Here is a 15,137-nt window from a genome sequence, read left to right as displayed (position 1 = left end):
GCCACAGCCAGCACTGTGCACTGCAGGACGGCCAGTATCATCCCGGGTCATTGCTATCATCTCTGAAATTGACAGGCCACTCACCGAGAGAGGTCAAACGAGCCACTGTCTGATCTGTAGACACAAACGCACAGGAGGCAGTTGCATGTCTTTAGATGGAGAGAGGATACATGAGAAAACAGATTGATAGAAAGCAAACTGAGTTTCCTTTTTCTTTATCCGTTCATGGGATGTGGCTGTTGCCCATACCAAACTGACCTTGAACTGAGTGGCTTGCTCGGCCATCTCAAAGGGCATCAACCTTGTTGCCATGCCTCATATGAATTTTGTTGACTTCAATGAAAATATAAACTAGGATGATAAAGCTAAGATCTAGCCCACAGTTTCCAAATGTACCTTCCAATGTAGTCCTGAGCCAAACAGCCAAAAATCCAATCCCTGGCCAGCATTGAGCAAACAGAGAGTTGGGTAATAGTTACAAAGTGGGTTTATGTGCCCTGGAAGGGTAAAATCAGCCAGGTTACCACTCCTGATCAGTGCTCCACACTCAGATTTGAGATCCAACCACGCAGGGGGCTTTTGGATGAGGTACAAGGGGATTGATAGCACCATGGGACATTTCTCACACACACAACATAAAAGCAAAATACTGCAGACGCTGGAGTCATTAAACAAAAACAGAAAATGGGGCAAAATCTCAGCTGATCTGACAGCATCTATGGAGAGAGAACAGAGCCAAAATTTTGAGTCTGCATGACACTTTGTCAGAGCTGAAGACAATAGAAAACATAGAATATTTCAGCCCCTTCAGGAGGAACAGAAGGAAAGAGACAGAAAAACAAAGATTAAATACTTACATAAAAAGGTACTTCACTCTCCAGTGTCCAGTTATGTGTATATAGGCATTGTCAATAGACAGCTTAATGCCAGTCCCAGCATAGAATCCTACTGCAGACTGAGGCAGACCAAAATCGTTAATGTGCATCCTGTAAAGAAAATTTTACACAACATGTTATTGTTTCTTTCTCTCCGAGAAAGCTGGGTAAATTTATTTACATGGAATAGAAAATAGGTCATAATTTTTATAATCTTATTCCTAGAAATACATCTTAAAAGGCGAACTCAACCTTACATTGAAACACATCCTAATTTGGTCAATGTCATTACACAACAAATTCCCACCTTCCCAATAAATGGAAAATAACTGGAAGTGGTCGAGAGCTTCAAGTTTCTAGATCACCAACATGTCCTGGTCCCTCCACACCAACGCTACAGCTAAGAAAGCCCACCAACTTTACAGCTCAGAAAGCCCCCTACTTTCTCAGAAGACTAAGGAAATTCAGCATGTCCGCTACGACCCTCACCAACTTTTACAGATGCACCATAGAAAGCATCCTTTCTGGATGTATCACAGCTTGGTATGGGCTCCTGCTCTGACCAAAACTGCAAGAAACTACAAAGGATTGTGAACGAAGCCCAGTCCATCACACAAACCAACCTCCCATCCATTGATTTTGTCTACACTTCCTGCTGCCTCGTTAAAGCAGCCAGCATAATCAAGGACCCACACATCCTGGACATACTCTCTTCCACCTCTTCCATTGGGAAAAAGATACAAAAGTCTGAGGTCATGTACCAATGAAATCAAGAACAGCTTCTTCCCTGCTGCCAACAGACTTTCAAAAGGACCTACCTTATATTAAGTTGATCTTTTTCTACACCCTAGCTATGACTGTAACATTACATTCTGCACCCTCCCCTTTCCTTCTTTATGAATGGTATGCTTTGTCTCTATAGCGCAAGAAACAATACTTTTCACTGTATACCAATACATATGACAATAATAAATCAAATCAAATCATCCATGGCAGGATTCTTCAACAGTATTTTCCCAAATGCAGACTAACATTAATCTACCAGTAAATCTTATTGTATTTGTACTCCACTGTTAGTTACAAATCTGGGTGGTGAATATAAGAAATAGGAGCAGGTGTAGACTATTTGACCTATTGAGCCTGCTCCACCATTCGATTTGATCATGGCTGATCTTCTGACTCAACTGCACTTTGCCGCACCCTCCCCATATCCTTTGGTTCCCAAAGAACAAACCTCTAGTTATGTCAGCCTTAAATATATTTAATGATGGAACACCCAGAACCCTCCAGGATAGAGAAACCCAAAGATTCACAATCCTGTAAGTAAATAAAACCTTTCCTCACCTCAGCCCTTAACCTGAAACCCCCGTGCTTGAGATTTCCCAGCCAAGAGAAACAGTCTCTTTGTCTGCCCTTCTGAAACTTAAATGTTTCAATCAGATCATCCTTTATTCTGCTAAACTCTGAAGAGTTTAGGCCAAATTCCTCAGCCTCCCATCAGAGAACAATGTTTAATTTAGACAAATGCGAGGTGATGCATTTTGGTAGAGTGAATTAGGGCAGGACTTACTCAGTTAATGATAGGGCGTTGGGGAGAGTTACAGAACAAAGAGATCTAGGGGTGCATGTTCATAGCTCCTTGAAAGTGGAGTCACAGGTGGACAGAGTGGTGAAGAAGGCATTCGGCATGCTTGGTTTCATCGGCCAGAACATTGAATACAGGAGTTGGAATGTCTTGTTGAAGTTGTACAAGACATTGGTACGGCCACACTTGGAATACTGTGTGCAATTCTGGTCACTCTATTATAGAAAGGATATTATTAAACTAGAAAGAGTGCAGAGAAGATTTACTAGGATGCTACCGGGACTTGATGGATTGAGTTATAAGGAGATCTGGATAGACTGGGACTTTTTTCTCTGGAGCGTAGGAGGCTGAGGGGTGATCTTATAGAGGTCTATAAAATAATGAGTGACACAGATCAGCTAGATAGTCAATATCTTTTCCCAAAGGGAGGGGAGTCTAAAACTCGAGGGCATAGGTTTAAGGTGAGAGGGGAGAGATACAAAAGTGTCCAGAGGGGCAATTTTTTCACACAGAGGGTGGTGAGTGTCTGGAACAAGCTGCCAGAGGTAGTAGTAGAGACGGGTACAATTTTGATTTTTAAAAAGCATTTAGATAGTTACATGGGTACGATGGGTATAGAGGGATATGGGCCAATGAGGGCAATTGGGATTAGCTTAGGGGTTTTAAAAAAAAAGGGTGGCATGGACAAGTTGGGCCGAAGGGCCTGCTTCCATGCTGTAAACCTCTATGACTCTATGACAACCCTTTCATCCCAGGAACCAATCTAGTGAACCTTCATTCCATCACTTTCAATGCAAGTATATCCTTCCTTAAAATTAGAGACTAAAACTGCACACAGTATTCAAGGCATGCTCTCGCCAAGGCCCTGTACAATTGTAACAAGACTTTCTTATTCATATACTCCAATCTCCTTGCGATAAAGGCCAACATACCATTTCTCTTCCTGATTGCTTGCTGTACCTGCATGCTAACTTTGTGTTCATTGTATGAGTACATCCAAGTCCCTCTGAACATCAATGTTTGCAAATTTCCTATCTTTTAAGACATATTCTGTTTTACTGTTCTTACAAACAAACTGAATAACCTCAAACTTCCTCACATTCCTTTCCACCTGCCAACTTGTCTGCTCACTTAGTCTATCAATATCTCTTTGCAGCCTCTTTGTGTCTTCCTCACCTCATTTCCACCTAGCTTTATGTCATCAGCAAATTTAGATACAGTACTCTCTGTCTCTTCATCTAAGTCGTTAATATAAATTGTAAATAGTTGAGGCCCCAGGCACAGCCACAGCCTGGCAACTTGAAAATGTCCCATTTACTCCTACTTACCCTGCCTGTTAGCTAACCATCTCAAAGAATCTACAGTACAGAAGGAGGCCATTTGGTCCTAACCCCATAAAAACATGCATTTACCCTAGCTCACCTCCCTGGCACTAAGGGGCAGTTTAGCACGGCCAATTCGTCTAACCCACACATCTTTGGACTGTGGGAGGAGTATCCGGAGGAAACCCACACAGACACGGGGAGAATGTGCAAACTCCACACAGACAGTGACCCAAGCTGGAAATCGAACCCAGGTCCCTGATGCAGTGAGGCAGCAGTGCTAACCACTGTGCTACCGTGCCGCCCAACATAGATATAGATATATATCGACCCATATATTTTACCCCAAATCCATAAACCCTTATCTTGCAGATAAACCTTTGTACTTATTGAATGCCTTTTGGAAATTCAAGTACATTTGCTAGTTTCCCTTTACTACCATATTAGTTACATCCTCATAAAACTCTAATAGATTTGTCAAATGTGATTTCCCTCTTGAAAAACCATGTTGACTTTGTATGACCACACTATGACTTTCTAAGTGCATTCTTAATAATAGATGCCAGCATTTTCCCAATGACTGATGTCAGGCTAACTGGCCTATAGTTCTCTGTTTTCCCTCTTGTACAGAGGAAAGGTAGACTAAAGGCAGAGGTAGGTGAAATACCTTTTGATTAATGGGGTTATCCTGCCTTCGTGACAGCATTGTTATATTAAAATTCCAATGTCTTCCTATCTCTAAAGAAAGAATTTGCATTTATATAGCACCTATTGTGATATCAGGATGTTCTAAAGAGCTTTACAGCCAATGAAATACTTTGGAAGTGTAGTTATTGTTGCAATATAGAAAACAAAGCAGCCAATCAGTGCACAGCAAGATTAAATCAAATGCAACCTGATAATGAGCAGATAATCTTTTCCTAAGGCCTGGGATCTTTTACATCTACCTGAGAGGACTGATTGTTACTCAGTTTAAAGACAGTGCAGCTCTCCCTCAGCATTACACCGGAGTGTCTGCTTGTGTTTTGTGGTCAAATCTCTGGTGTAGGAAATAAACTTACAACTTTGTGTCACAGTTGAGAGTGACAGCCGGGATAATGAGACAAAAGCTGATCCTTGGTCTCCAGTGGAGGTGGAGCTTGAGGCTACTTCTGTCCTGATAATGAAGTAACTGGCTAGTTTTCTGGAGAAAAATCCCAAAGTCTCAGTCTGACAAGTCTAGCTCCTGGTTGCAGGCAGCAGCAACCCAAATGTAATCCGATAGTTAGTGGTGACTGTCCTGTGACTGGCTCCAAAGCACCACTTAAACCAGGATTTCTCAAACTACCCCGCCATGGAACCCTTTGGACCTCCCAAGAGTACGGATAGAACCCCTGAGGAACAGTCTTGTTTTTGTACCTTTGATCTATTACATAATTGTTTGTCGTTTAACCTCTTCAACAATATACAGAAGTATTTTCTTTTTCTTCTATGTATACATTTATTATAATTGAAACATTCCCTTATTCAACAAAATACAAAAACACCAACGTCCCTCTCACATACTCACACTTTCACCTCCTGATATCATAATAGGTGCTATGTAAATGCAAATTCTTTCTTTAGAGATAGGAAGACATTGGAATTTTAATATAACAATGCTGTCACGAAGGCAGGATAACCCCATTAATCAAAAGGTATTTCACCTACCTCTGCCTTTAGTCTACCTTTCCTCTGTACAAGAGGGAAAACAGAGAACTATAGGCCAGTTAGCCTGACATCAGTCATTGGGAAAATGCTGGCATCTATTATTAAGAATGCACTTAGAAAGTCTTACCTTCTTTTTTTCATTCTTAATGGGAGAAGCGATGCTCACTTTGCTCACAATTTCTTTTGTAATTAGGATTGCTGGATCCTCATATCAGACATTCAAAACAAACATATACACACACACACACAACACACTCCCATGTCCCTCTCACACACTCACACTTTCACCTCTCTCTCTCTCACACTCACACTTTCACCTCTCTCACACACTCACACTTTCACCTCTCTCTCTCACACTCACTTTCACCTCTCTCTCTCTCACACTCACACTTTCACCTCTCTCTCTTACACTCACACTTTCACCTCTCTCTCACACACTCACTTTCACCTCTCTCTCTCACACTCACACTTTCACCTCTCTCTCTCACACACTCACTTTCACCTCTCTCTCTCACACACTCACACTTTCACCTCTCTCTCACACTCACTTTCACCTCTCTCTCTCTCACACTCACTTTCACCTCTCTCTCTCACACTCACACTCACCTCTCTCTCTCACACACTCACACTTTCACCTCTCTCTCTCACACACTCACACTTTCACCTCTCTCTCTCTCACACTCACTTTCACCTCTCTCTCTCTCACGCACTCACACTTTCACCTCTCTCTCTCTCACACTCACTTTCACCTCTCTCTCACTCACTTTCACCTCTCTCTCACTCACTTTCACCTCTCTCTCTCTCACTCACTTTCACCTCTCTCTCTCTCACTCACTTTCACCTCTCTCTCACTCACTTTCACCTCTCTCTCTCTCACACTCACTTTCACCTCTCTCTCTCACACACTCACACTTTCACCTCTCTCTCACACTCACTTTCACCTCTCTCTCTCACACTCACTTTCACCTCTCTCTCTCTCACACTCACTTTCACCTCTCTCTCTCACACTCACCTCTCTCTCTCACACACTCACACTTTCACCTCTCTCTCTCTCACACTCACTTTCACCTCTCTCTCTCTCACGCACTCACTTTCACCTCTCTCTCTCTCACACTCACTTTCACCTCTCTCTCTCTCACTCACTTTCACCTCTCTCTCTCTCACTCACTTTCACCTCTCTCTCTCTCACTCACTTTCACCTCTCTCTCTCTCACTCACTTTCACCTCTCTCTCTCTCACTCACTTTCACCTCTCTCTCACTCACTTTCACCTCTCTCTCTCTCACTCACTTTCACTTCTCTCTCTCACTCACTTTCACCTCTCTCTCTCACTCACTTTCACCTCTCTCTCTCTCACTCACTTTCACCTCTCTCTCTCACACTCACTTTCACCTCTCTCTCTCACACTCACACTCTCCTCTCTCTCTCACTCTCACACTTCACCTCTCTCACTCTCACCTCTCTCTCTCATACTCACACTTTCACCTCTCTCTCACACTCACTCTCACCTCTCTCTCTCACTCTCACCTCTCTCTCTCACACTCACACTTTCACCTCTCGCTCTCACACTCACTTTCACCTCTCTATCTCACACTCACTTTCACCTGTCTCTCTCACTCACTTTCACCTCTCTCTCTCACACTCACACTCTCCTCTCTCTCTCTCTCACACTTCACCTCTCTCACTCTCACACTCTCACCTCTCTCTCTCTCTCTCACACTCACACGTTCACCTCTCTCTCTCACACTCACTTTCACACTCACTTTCACCTCTCTCTCACCTCTCTCTCTCACCTCTCTCTCTCACCTCTCTCTCTCTCACACTTCACCTCTCTCACTCTCACACATTTTTACCTCTCTCACACGCACACTTTCACCTCTCTCTCTCGGACTCACTCTTATCTCTCTCATACATTCTCAAACTCTAATCTCTATCTCTCTCATACACACACTCATACACACCTGAGTGATAAAGAGCTGGAATGATTCACTGGATACGATCATAAGACATAGGAGCAGAATTAGGCCACTCGGCCCATCGAGTCTGCTCCGCCATTCAATCATAGCTGAGATTTTTCTTGTCCCCATTCTCCTGCCTTTTCCCCATAATCCCTGACCCCCTTATTAATCACGAATCTAGCTATCCACGAACATAGCTATCCCTGTCTTAAAGACACTCAATGACATGGCCTCCACAGCCTTCTGCGGCAAAGAGTTCCACAGATTCCCCACTCTCTGGCTGAAGAAATTCCTCCTCATCTCTGTTTTAAAGGATCGTCCCTTTAGCCTGGGGTTGTGCCCTCTGGTCCTAGTTTTTCCTACTAATGGAAACATCCTCTCCACATCCACTCTATCCAGGCCTCGCAGTATCCTGTAAGTTTCAATAAGATCCCCCCCATCATCCTTCTAAACTCCATAGAATCCCTACAGTGCAGAAGGAGGCCATTTGGCCCATCAAGTCTTTTTAAAAAAAATTTTTTAAAGTCCAATTCAATCAGATCAAGTCCAATTCAGAGTCTCAACAAGTGAGACATTCCCGATCCAAGCTGACAAGACAGGGCTCTCACCTCCTGTCTTGGGCTTGATCTACATGATCCAAGCTGATTGGAGTAGGCATTCTCCAAGGCTTGATCTCATTTGCATCTTAGCCAAAAGGCCGAGATGCTGCTTTTAAAAATTGCTTCAAATGAAGCTAAAATGTAACCTAATGACTTCAACCAAGTACAACATGTCAATACTACACTTGATCTTAGCCAAAGGCCCATCAAGTCTTTACTGAATCTCTACGATATTTGTTCAAACACAAGGTAGCTGTATTGGTAGGTCTGGAGTAGGTTGGAGGGGTCTTATAATTTACTCCTACAACCATTTCTCAGATGATCTGATGGGAGAGGATCACAGGTTTCTACGAAAGGATAAGATGTGCTGCCTGTATTGATGTGTGAGAGTCAATTCCCCTTTTAACTGATTCTTGTCTTTACACGTGAATGGTGGAAGAACTGGAGTGCCTTGTACATGTGATGGAGGTGTTTGCACAACAATGAGAGAATTGTTTGCCTGGAGGGAGCAGATTCACCAGGAGCTTTGAAAAGGGAATTGGATACATAATTGAACAGGAAAACTATGCTGGACAATGTGGAAAAAATGTGGAAATGCCGGCGTTGGACTGGGGTAAACACAGTAAGGAGTCTAACAACACCAGGTTAAAGTCCAACAGGTTTATTTGGTAGCAAACGTCACTAGCTTTCGGAGCGCTGCTCCTTCATCAGGTGAGTGGGAGTTCTGTTCACAAACAGGGCATATAAAGACACAAACTCAATTTACAGAATAATGAATAATGATTGGAATGCGAGTCTTTACAGCTAATCAAGTCTTAAAGGTACAGACAATGCGAGTGGAGAGAGCATTAGGCACAGGTTAAAGAGATGTGTATTGTCTCCAGACAGGACAGCCAGTGAGACTTTGCAAGTCCAGGCAAGTTGTGGGAGTTACAGATAGTGTGACATGAACCCAAGATCCCGGTTGAGGCCGTCCTCATGTGTGCGGAACCTGGCTATCAGTCTCTGCTCAGCGACTCTGCGCTGTCGTGTGTTGTGAAGGCCGCCTTGGAGGGGAAAAGAGCAGGAGGAGTGTGACTAATTGGATAACTCTTTCAAAGAGTACAGTGGCTGAGTACCTGTTTTATATGCTGTTAGATTCTGAGTTGTTAATTTGTGCTGGCTTTGAAAACCCCTTTTTGCAGGATCAGAGGACCTAAAGTGAGTTATAGGTTTGGGGAAATGACACCTTTTATTTGTTCCTATCCAACATGGCGACTGTAGAGTTCCAAGTGGAAATGTGCACACACTTCCTGCCGACCACACCAGGGACTTGATAAGCCACTGAGCACCTGAAAAATAGCCACAATGGGGGCTTAACCTCAAGCTCATTCAAAATGGTGATGGTCAATCTGAAACAAAATTACCCTCAAACATTTTCCTGTAGAACACTCCACGTACTCACCCACTGATTTGGTAATGGACATGGCCAATCACAGGCACATCTGCCTTACCACTGACGTCTGGAATCTGAATCTCCCGCAGTTTCTGTTGCAACACCTGTATCCCGACCTGCCGGCCTGTGTGACAAACCAGATATTAGAAAATACCAGAGCTTTCCAGTACACATTGGACCAAGGGAGGCAGTGGCATAGTGGTATTGTCATTGGACTAGTAATCCAGAGACCCAGGGTAATGCTCTGGGGAGCTGGGTTCAGATGGTGAAATTTGAGTTCAATAAAAATCTGGAATTAAAAGTCCAATGATGACCACAAAACAATTGTCGATTGTCGTAAAAACCCATCTTGTTCACTAATGTCCTTTAGGGAAGGAAATCTGCCATCCTTTCCTGGTCTGGACTACATGTGCCTCCAGACCCACAGATAATATGGAGGACACTAAAAATGCCCTCAGGAATGGGCGAAAAATGTTGGCCCAGCCAGCAATGCCCTCATCCCGGGAACGAGTGAATAAATAAAAAAGTAAAATCCATGCTTTTAGCTACACACCAGCACACTCCTCCAGAAGTGGTTGTTACTGGGGATAGCTGCAATTCACACACCTACATCTACTCCTGTCTGAGTCCTGTGTGGTGTGGTTATAAGGGTGTTCGGTGTAACAGGTGTTAATGGGAACTGGAGAACAGCATCACGCACAATATGAGGTAGAGAGACACATGACAGTAGACAGGATACAGAGTAGTATAAAGAACAAAGAACATAACAACACAGGAACAGCACTTCGGCCCATCAAGCCTGCACTGATATGTGGTTTCTATCCCTCTGTTCGCCTCCCATTCATGTGTCTATCAAGATATGCCTTGAATCTTGCTGACGTGCCTTCTTCCACCACCTCCACTGGCAGTGCTTTCCAGGCACCCACCACCCTCTGTGTAAAAAACTTCCCCGTAAGTCTCCCCTAAACCTACCACTCTCACCTTAAACCTGTGCCCTCTTGTAGTCGACCTTTCCACCCTGGGAAAAATCCTCTGACTATCCACCCTATCTATGCCTCTCATAATTTTGTAGATTTCTATCAGATCAGCCTCCATCTTTCCAGTGAAAACAATTCGATTTATCCAACCTCTCCTCAAAACGGGTGGCACGGTAGCGCAGTGGTTAGCACTGCTGCTTCACAGCTCCAGGGCCCCAGGTTCGATTCCCGGCTCGGGTCACTGTCTGTGTGGAGTTTGCACATTCTCCTCGTGTCTGCGTGGGTTTTCTCCGGGTGCTCCGGTTTCCTCCCACAGTCCAAAGATGTGCGGGTTAGGTTGATTGGCCAGGTTAAAAATTGCCCCTTAGAGTCCTGGGATGCGTAGGTTAGAGGGATTAGCGGGTAAATATGTGGGGGTAGGGCCTGGGTGGGATTGTGGTCGGTGCAGACTCGATGGGCCGAATGGCCTCCTTCTGCACTGTAGGGTTTCTATGATTCTATGATTCTATGAAAACTAACACCCTCCAGTCCGGCAAACCTGGTAAATCTTCTTTGCACTCTCTCCAAAGCATCCGCGTCCTCCTGATAGTTTGGCGACCAGAACTGCTCGCAATATTCCAAATCTGGCCTAACTAAAGTTTTACAGAGAGAGTCTGGGAGAAGTAGACATGAAGATAGTACTTAGACAGGGATATACCTTGGAGATATGTATATAGTTGTGTGATAACAGTAAATGGTTTATGTTCAACCGCACAGCCTCCAGACGTCTTAGTGAGACACCAAACAACCTTACAACATAAAGCATTGCTACATGTTATGTTGATGCTAAGCCCTGTGGCCTTGTGGGAGGGAAAAGTATGAAAATATTCTTCGACAACCATTGCTTTCAAGTACACATGGGCAACACTGGTGAACCTAATTACACAACTTGCACGGTAGCTACATGTAGCTAATTGGGAATCCAGATGTGATATTTCTGATTAGTAAATAAACAATGAGTAATTGCATGTTCAGTAAGAAGTCTCACAACACCAGGTTAAAGTCCAACAGCTTTATTTGGTAGCACAAGCCACTAGCTTTCGGAGCGCTGCTCCTTCATCAGATGCCACTCACCTGATGAAGGGGCAGCGCTCCGAAAGCTAGTGGCTTGTGCTACCAAATAAACCTGTTGGACTTTAACCTGGTGCTTACCCCAGTCCAACACCGGCATCTCCACATAACTGCATGTTGGACAGGGGATCTCAATTCTCATCCTCATGGTGCAAGCATGTCAACTTTAACTATTTTGTACATTTTTTGATAAAATGGTCAGATGAAAAGCAGCATGCCTGAGTATTTTTTTCCTCAATCATTGTGAGCTATGCTCCCTTGGTCACTGAGTGGTGTTGGATATTCCAATAAATATACAGATGTTATGTATGTTTAGCTGTAATAAAAACAGAAAATGCTGGAAATATTCAGATACTCAGCAGGTCAGGCAGCGTCAGTGGAGAGAAACAGAAACGTTTCATATTAATGAATGTTTGACTTGTATTGGGTGGAACATAAGTTCCTGGGGATAATGTTGCTGTAGCCTATCAGGTGATTAATCAGCAATTTCTATTGGACAACACTGAACTAGTAAATGACAATAAAAATAGTCCTCACGAGTATTTGTTACATCAGATAAATATGCAGTATCCCATTTTGGTCCCTATGAATGCACATCAGTGCAGCGTGATGAATTATACATCAGTAAAGACAATTATACAATAGTGCCACTGGTGTACACCACTTCATATTCATACAAGCCAGAAACATAACTGTGTGCAGATGATGCTGAAAGTCTGCAAAGAGATATAGACAGTCTAAGTGAGTGGGCGAGGGCCTGGCAGATGGAGCACAATGTTGGTAAATGTCAGGTCATCCATTTTGGTAGGAACAACAGCAAAATGGACTATTATTTAAATGGTAAAAAATTGCAGCATGCTCGGCAGGGACATAGTAGCGACAAACGAGGCCACCAACTGAGAACAAGGGACTTGTCTTTAAGACAGAGATAGATTAATAAGGGGATCAGGGGTTAAGGGGAAAAGGCAGGAGGATAAAGATGAGAAAAATATCAGCCATGATTGAATGGCGGAGCGGACTCGATGGGCCGAGTGGCCTAATTCTGCTCCTATGTCTCATGACCTTTATAACATGGACTAAGAAGTCAGAAGAGTGAAGAAAATAAGAAAAGATCAATATTTAAATTGTTCACCAAGGTAGGGTGCTGGTAGGTCATGCAAGCATTCAAAGGTAATTGATAAGTGGGATACAGAGGTGTACAGAGAGCCAGTAATAGCACGGGGCACAGGAATCAGAAGAGGGACGACGGGAGGCAGTGATACAGAGGAACGATGGGAGGCAGTGACACAGAGGGACAATGGGAGCCAGTGACACAGAGGGACAATGGGAGCCAGTGACACAGGGGAACAATGGGAGCCAGTGACACAGAGGGACGATGGGAGGCAGTGACACAGAGGGACAATGGGAGCCAGTGACACAGAGGGTGATGGGAGCCAGTGACACAGAGGGACCACGGGATCCAGTGACACAGAGGGACCACGGGATCCAGTGACACAGAGGGACCACGGGAGCCAGTGACACAGAGGGACCACGGGAGCCAGTGACACAGAGGGGTGCAGGGAGCCAGTGACACAGAGGGACCACGGGAGCCAGTGACACAGAGGGGTGCAGGGAGCCAGTGACACAGAGGGACCACGGGAGCCAGTGACACAGAGGGACCAGGGGAGCCAGTGACACAGAGGGACCACGGGAGCCAGTGACACAGAGGGACCACGGGAGCCAGTGACACAGAGGGGAGCAGGGAGCCAGTGACACAGAGGGGTGCAGGGAGCCAGTGACACAGAGGGATGCAGGGAGCCAGTGACACAGAGGGGTGCAGGGAGCCAGTGATGCAGACGGGTGCAGGGAGCCAGTGTACAGAGGGGTGCAGGGAGCCAGTGACAGAGAGGGGTACAGGGAGCCAGTGACACAGAGGGGTGCAGGGGCCAGTGACACAGAGGGGTGCAGGGAGCCAGTGACACAGAGGGGTGCAGGGAGCCAGTGACACAGAGGGATGCAGGGAGCCAGTGACACAGAGGGGCAGAGGGAGCCATTGACACAGAGGGACAATGGGAGCCAGTGACACAGGGGGACGATGGGAGCCAGTGACACAGAGGGGTATAAGGGCGCCAGGAGCCAGTAATACAGAGGAGTACAGGGAGTCAGTGACACAGTGGCATATAGGGAGCCAGTGACACAGTGGCATATAGGGAGCCAGAGATACAGAGGAGTATAGGGAGACAGTAATACAGAGGAGTAGAGGGAGCCAGTGATACATAGTGGGCTAGGGAACCAGTGATATAGAGGGGTTTAGGGAGCCAGTGATACAGAGGGATGATGGGATCAGTGGCACAGAGGGATGATGGGAGGAAGTGATATAGAGGGACGATGGGAGGGAGTGACACAGAGGAACGATGGAAGCCAGTGACACAGTGGGACGATGGGAGCCAGTGACACAGTGGGACGATGGGGGCCAGTGACACAGTGGGACGATGGGGGCCAGTGACACAGGGGGACGATGGGGGCCAGTGACACAGTGGGACAATGGGGGCCAGTGACACAGTGGGACAATGGGGGCCAGTGGGACAATGGGGGCCAGTGACACAGTGGGACGATGGGGACCAGTGACACAGTGGGACGATGGGGGCCAGTGACACAGTGGGACGATGGGGGCCAGTGACACAGTGGAACGATGGGAGCCAGTGACACAGAGAGACGATGGGGGCCAGTGACACAGAGAGACGATGGGAGCCAGTGACACAGAGGGACGATGGGAGCCAATGACACAGAGGTACGATGGGAGCCAGTGACACAGAGGGACAATGGTAGCCAGTGACACAAAGGGACGATGGGAGCCAGTGACACAGAGGGACGATGGGAGCCAGTGACACAGAGGAACGATGGGAGCCAGTGACACAGAGTGACCATGGGAGCCAGTGACACAGAGTGACCACGGGAGCCAGTGACGCAGACGGGTGCAGGGAGCCAGTGACGCAGAGGGGTGCAGGGAGCCAGTGACACAGAGGGGTGCAGGGAGCCAGTGACACAGAGGGGTGCAGGGAGCCAGTGACACAGAGGGGTACAGGGAGCCAGTGACACAGAGGGGTGCAGGGGGGCAGTGACACAGAGGGGTGCAGGGGGGCAGTGACACAGAGGGGTGCAGGGAGGCAGTGACACAGAGGGGTGCAGGGGGCCAGTGACACAGAGGGGTGCAGGAAGCCAGTGACACAGAGGGTTGCAGGGAACCAGTGACACAGAGGGTTGCAGGGAGCCAGTGACACAGAGGGGTGCAGGGGGGCAGTGACACAGAGGGGTGCAGGGAGACAGTGACACAGAGGGGTGCAGGGGGCCAGTGACACAGAGGGGCACAGGGAGCCAGTGACTAGGAGGGGCACAGGGAGCCAGTGACTAGGAGGGGCACAGGGAGCCAGTGACAAGGAGGGGCACAGGGAGCGAGTGACTCGGAGGGGCACAGGGAGCCAGTTACACAGAGGGGCACAGGGAATCAGTGACACATGGGTGCAGGGAGCCAGTGACACAGAAGAGTATAGGGAGCCAGTGATACAGAGGGGTATAAGGGCGCCAGGAGCCAGTAATACAGAGTAGTGC

At 46.3% G+C, this 15,137-nt stretch overlaps 1 protein-coding gene across 3 annotated transcripts in view; it reads right to left on the bottom strand.

The window, feature by feature from the left end:
- Window positions 1-2: 2 nt before the first annotated feature.
- Window positions 3-15,137, bottom strand: part of LOC144508278 (bactericidal permeability-increasing protein-like) — a 28,347-nt gene continuing 13,212 nt past the window's right edge. For all 3 annotated transcript variants that reach the window (XM_078236094.1, XM_078236095.1, XM_078236093.1), the window contains 3 exons: window positions 9,472-9,586; window positions 858-986; window positions 3-114 (listed from right to left, as the gene is read on the bottom strand). In XM_078236094.1, coding sequence (XP_078092220.1) covers window positions 81-114; window positions 858-986; window positions 9,472-9,586 — 278 coding nt within the window. In that variant the 3' untranslated portion in view covers window positions 3-80. The remainder of the gene's footprint in view (window positions 115-857; window positions 987-9,471; window positions 9,587-15,137) is intronic.

The sequence above is a fragment of the Mustelus asterias genome, chromosome 20 (genome assembly GCF_964213995.1).
Source record: "Mustelus asterias chromosome 20, sMusAst1.hap1.1, whole genome shotgun sequence".
Lineage (NCBI taxonomy): Eukaryota > Metazoa > Chordata > Chondrichthyes > Carcharhiniformes > Triakidae > Mustelus > Mustelus asterias.
The sequence above is the reverse complement of the archived record's forward strand: the minus strand, read 5'-3'. Positions and strand labels throughout refer to the sequence as shown.